At 39.4% G+C, this 6,000-nt stretch overlaps 1 protein-coding gene across 3 annotated transcripts in view; it reads right to left on the reverse strand.

Moving 5' to 3' along the window:
* LOC122807296 (collagen alpha-1(VII) chain-like) overlaps positions 1-6,000 on the reverse strand; it is a gene marked incomplete at its 5' end in the record, with an annotated part of 1,562,855 nt that overhangs the window by 663,056 nt on the left and 893,799 nt on the right. For 2 of the 3 annotated variants that reach the window (XM_044078425.1, XM_044078422.1), the window contains 1 exon segment: positions 5,404-5,439. In XM_044078425.1, coding sequence (XP_043934360.1) covers positions 5,404-5,439 — 36 coding nt within the window. 3 annotated transcript variants of the gene reach the window in all.

Raw genomic sequence — 6,000 nt, forward strand, 5'->3', positions numbered from 1 at the left:
GCTAGGATTGTTTTCTTAACTGTTACCTGACATCTTCCCAAGTCTCAATTACACTGCTGCTGCTTTTTGACAGTTACCACCCTCTGTTAAGTATTATGCTATGAACTTACTCTATGCTCTAAGTCTGCTGTTTTGCATCATCATCTACTTTATACAGCATTTCATTTTTATAAATGATCATACATATGATGATCTGGTAAATCTGTCCATATGTTGAAGGTAGTCTGAACCCCTTTCCTTTCTTAATCCCACTCCTTGTACCAGCCCCAGGCACCCATGTTAGATGGCAAGGCATTCTAGTGTTTCACTACCCTTTCAGGAAAGAAAAAAAAAAAAAAAAAAAAAAAAGAGTACTACCTAAAATTTAACACAAATCTTCCTTTTTTAAACTGCTACCCATTCTCTTTCCTTTACACTGACTTTCCTTCTCGACTCATTCCCTCCCACCATTCCAAGTCAGTGAACCCCAGGTTTCACGCCATTATACTCAATACATTACACTGTCTTCTCAACCTTTTATAAAAGAATCACATCACTATATATTCTGCTAAATCATGTACTACAAAAGCTGATTCTATCTGTAAGCATTAAGATTATTAAGATGCATGGCCCCATGATATACAGAGAAAAGGCCTGACAACATCACAGATGACCTGTGACAGACTGGCACTGGAGGGACAAGGAGAAGGGCGATGAGCGTGGGTGATCAACACCAGCTCAACCATCCTGGAGGCAGGGGAGGCTACCTAGGCTCACTGCAACAGCAGTGCCATTAACAGCTTGACATAGCCATTTCATCCCAATGTAATATCATACATACGCTCCAGGATTGCGTTTACTAATGACTGCCCATGTCCAGGAGGGTTGTGGGTGCTATCCCTGGTAAGAATTTAAGGTGCCCTATCCACTAGTCCAGGTTCCTTTTGAACAATGTCTTAGAGGTGCTCTATTACACATGAATTAATGAACTATTCCAAAATGCAACAGTCGCTGGGAGGCAAATCTGTACCTCCAGCATGTCCTATTTAAGTTCACAGGCCATATTTAGATCCCTGGAACAGGGAGCTCTGATTTAAAGATGTGCAGCAATTTCATTAGGTTTGGGTCTGAGATTATTCTGTAAGCCAGACATAAGTCTGCCTAAAGAAGTCTATATGATACAGAGTACAGTGATAGGGACTTCAGTAGCACTTTGTAAGGCATGTGTTGGATTTCATTGGATGGATTCCCTTTCAATGACAACCAAAAATGAAGCCAGTTACTGAAGTCAATAATTTTTGTTTATACTGTGGTATCATTCTAGGTGAGGTAGTATTCTGCTCAAGGCTAGAGACATACCTGCCTGGGACACATACTCAGAGAGCTCAGTCATGTCTCTCTTTATATAGTCCAGTGAGGTACATCTCAGGTCATTCACACCAACATGAACTATGACAGAGTCATAATGGTACTTGTTGCTGAGAGACTTGAGTGCATGCGTGATCTAATGAATCCTGGCACTGGACATGCAGCTCACTGACTTTCTCCTTATCCAACCTAGTGAGTGGGACATCTGTGTGTCTGATTATGGAGTCTCCAATGACAAGAACAATTTTTGAGTGTTATGCCTTATGGGCTTGGTAGGTGAGACACTGATGTTGCTATGTGTCATGGGTGTTGTGGGAACTGTGTTAGTTGCAGCAGTGTTGTGTTTTGCTGGTCTCTGGTATTTCTGTAAGTTTTTTTGGGAGAACCTCCACATATGTTGATTTTTGTGTTGATGCATACTATATGTATGAGTAGTGGTACTATCTGCATGAGTAGTGGTAGATGGGTTGGCAACCTCTTCAGTATTACTGTTTCGAGTGTAACAGAGCAGGGATTCAAGATTTTTGGTGTAGATACATCTCTTGCACTCTGTACTACAGTGTTATTAGTAGAAGGTTGTCAGTGTACATGAGGCAATCTCTACATTGCCTCAGGAGACCCAAGTCAAGAAGGTTGGCAGGAGAAACAAGTGTAGTTCAACTGTCCATAATGCTAGTTTGAAGAACCACTATCAAAAAGGGGGGGGGGGCTTTTTGGACTGATCAAGGAGGTACTCAATGGATGGGTATTTCTACCATTTTTTTTGCTGGTGTTTTATTAGGTCAATAGCAGCATTTCTTAGACCATAGACATACTAAGGATAAGGACTACACTGATGTGCTACAGCTGTATCTAAGGGAAAAACTGTCAAATGTATCTGTCCTGCTATGATGCACAATTGCGTGGAAGTACACAGTGCTGTACGATGAGCAAACAAGCACAGACCTGCTCAAAAGCAGGGCTTAAATATCAGAAGTTAAAAACTTGAAAAAAAACTTTAAAAAGTTCAGAAGGACCAATGAGGATGCTTACTCCAAGCCCTGGACCAACTACCCTTCACCAGACAGGTTCCAGTCAGCACACTTCTCTCACCAGAGTGGTGAAGGGCCCATTCCAATCAAATTTTTCTAATTTAAATGGATAATGTTGTAGCCCTATTACTGTGCAGCCACAACTCAATGTAGTCCTATATATCAGTGGCCCCATTTTAATTTGGTGCCTACTCAACACTGTGTGTCTGCATGCGGAGAGGAGCAACACAAGCCTGCAGTTTGTAACTGATTGCAAACAAGAATCGGTTTACCTGAGAGGAGACCATGTAACATCAAATGGTCTATTTTTGTCTTGGGGGGCACAGAGGTCTGGAGTCGTAGCTCCGCTGGCATCTCTATTAATCCCACCCTGACTTTCTCTAATTAAATGACATCTACCATCCTTAAGTCTGTCACCTGCCCTTAAAATACTTCTAACCTTTTGTAAAGTCTCCATAAAAAATTTGTTTGCTAATCAGGTAAACTCTGTGGACTGTTTTAGACTCTTTTCATCCACAACCTGGCCACAAGAGCAAGGTTAAGTGTAATTATAGAGCAGTTAATCAAACTATAGCTTTTAAGGTGTAGGTTGATATTGCATAACCAGGAAAAACATGTTGAAGACCTAGGCAGAACATGCAAACTCCACACAGACTCAGACCAAAGGTTAGGACTGAACCCTAGACCCTGGTGTTGCAGGGTGGGGATCTTCACCAAAAATTCAGGAATGGCAATCAATCCAGGATAATTTTAACTCTCCCCAGTCTTTACTGTACCTTCTTCTCTATACCCTGTATATCACCCCCAGGCTACTCTACCCAAAAACACAATGCATTCATATCTTCCAAATGCCACTTGCCGTCAGTTTGATCACTCTTCAAATTCTGCTACATTTCAGTGGAAGCTGGCCTGTCTGTGCTTGATTTTCACATTAATTTTAGTGATGTTAGCAAATAGGATAAGTTTGTTTTCTTCGCTTCTTGTTAGATCAGCTACAGATATGTTAAATAATATCTGCTCTAACACAGAACACTGCAGAACTCCACAGCTTAACGACTTCAGAATAGTGAAATCCACTCCAAATAAAGCTACCATCTTTCATAAATGTTAAAACCATTTCCTTATCTGTTTTCCAACATGATCTCTTCAAGCAATTTATTGTTTTTATCAGCTGTTGTGTGGCAGCATCAAGGATCTATTGGTAAAGATATATTTTTCTAAGTACTTATTTTCCCAGGAAACACTTGAAAAATGACTGTTCTTGCAATGTGCCATAAAACTCATAGCTAGTAAGTAATCATCTGGTAAATATTTGGAGGCTAAAGACGAAATGAAATTTATTATGTTTATAACTTACTGGGCACTTCTCAACTCACTAGGCATTCATTTCAATGTTTTTGAGGAGTGAGTTGGTTGAAATAACTTTGTTGGTATTATTCATGCTTTTCTGATTGGTATCCACTTTCCTCTAATGTCCTTAATCTAGGCTTTTCTCCTCCATATTCTTCCAAAAATTACTCCCCTATGGTGGTTTGGCAGAAATCTACACATACTCTGTTAGATAAGAGGCAGTGGGTAACTGTACCACTAAGAGTCTGGCTCTGGTTACTAGAGAATCACCCTACCTACCTAAATACCTCTCAGCCTCTTAGCACAAGAATTCTGGATAAAGCCAAAAATAATGGGGGATGGGAGAAAAGCCCAGAATCAGGGACATCTTTTAAATATTGCTCTTTTAAAGTTAGACAATTGCTATAATAACGGGTGTTGTATTAGTATGCATTTTCTGAAGGATAAGAAGTTTGAAACTCAAATGTCTACCACTATTTAGTGACCAGTCCTTGATGATTTGCCAGAAAAACACACAGTTTATAAGGAACCAACCAAAACTAAGAGGCAAAACTCCAGACACTCAGTGAAATTTTGGATAGTTGAAAGGTTTACTTACCAACCCACCTTTGTTCCCTCTCTTCATCACTTCCACCTTTTCTAAATATGTTCTCTCTCCCTTCCTAATTCATTCACTCTTTATCAAAACAAACCTAGCATCCAATGACAACAGTTTTACTCAGGTTTTAGTATGTACACTTATCTAGAAGTGTCTCTTCACTAGGCACACCAGTACAACTGCTGAAGGAAATGTGTGCACAATTTTTAAATAGTTCAGATAATGGAGGCTTGAGAGGGAAGAGAGAAAGGTATGGGCATTCGATAGCTCCCTGCCTTTCCAAGGAGAAAGCACTTTTGCTGTCAGAGTAAGCCCATTTCCTAGAAATAGCTATTGATATGAGAGGCCAGTGTGTAGCATGTGAAGTCCCAGATCCAGAGTAACATTATATTTCTTGCACAGAGAAAAACAATTAAGGTGGGACAAAAATAACATTCTTGTTCTATATGGTGGGGCTTTGTCCCTAGCCTTTGATCTCAATGGAAACAAATAAGGCAAAATATGGCAAATGATGAATCCCCTAAAACCTGAGATCAGCAACAGAGAGCCAACATGTGTCTTAAAAATGTATCTGTCTAGTTCACTGTGGTCCCAGCCATTCATGTATGACGAAAAAAGCACTTTAAATTGGAGCACTGCAATTGTGCCAGTCTGCTTTTTAACAGCAGTCCAGCTTATACTCTTCTCCATCTGCATCCCCTCACTTGTACAACTAAGTCAGTCAGATATACCTAGAATAACAGTGTGACTATAGAGTTTAATATTTCTGCTGGAATTTTCAAAAATCGCTTCTATGAATCACAGAGAAACACTTCAAAAATATTAATATGAAAAGCATTTTCTGATAGAATCTGTAAAGTATTTTGCAGGTTACAAAGTATCTTAAACCACAGCACCAAATTTTTTAAATCTATTTTGTCAGTGAAGTCAATTATCATGTTTTATTTAGCAATACAATGCATACTTCTATGTAAGCAATCAATAAATAAAATAAAATTAATTAATAAATAACCACAACCAAAATATCATACTTGCCAGACCATAAAAGCAAATCACAGTATAAGAAGGCATACCTACCGGTCGACCTAGCACTCCGGGAAACCCTGGTAAACCCTGCAAAGATGGAATTCAGTCCAAAAGATTAGAGCAGCAAAGAAAAAGGCAGTTACCACAGCAGCCTAACAACAGCAGGTTTCACCCATCTGAAATGTGCCCTGAAACTAAAGTAAGGACTCAAAAGCTGAAAAGTAGACAGATAAGACAAAGCAAGACAGACAGAAAGATGGCACTGTAGATTTGTTGCCCAGGACTGAGGCCATCTGATTACTTACTGGTGTGCCTGGATTCCCCTTGAGTCCCTGTGGACCCTAAAATGTGAACAGTGCAACACAGGAAGAGGAAAGACAACACAATATGACAAAACGTTAACAGTGACAAGAAACAAAAGTTGATTACAACAATTTTAGAACGAAATACAAACTATATTAACAGCTAACAAAAACTCGACACATGCACAGGGACTGCTACTGTATCACAGAAACATTTTAGCAACACACATATAAGGAAAAATTAATAGCTAGCAAATCACACTACAACTACATATGTTTGTGACAGAGAATGTTGCCAAAGGGTCCTTTGACTTCTTTATAAGTACTCATTGGGCTTTTTATAAGT

This window comes from Protopterus annectens, chromosome 7.part0 (assembly GCF_019279795.1).
Source record: "Protopterus annectens isolate FY-2018-M chromosome 7.part0, PAN1.0, whole genome shotgun sequence".
NCBI lineage: Eukaryota > Metazoa > Chordata > Ceratodontiformes > Protopteridae > Protopterus > Protopterus annectens.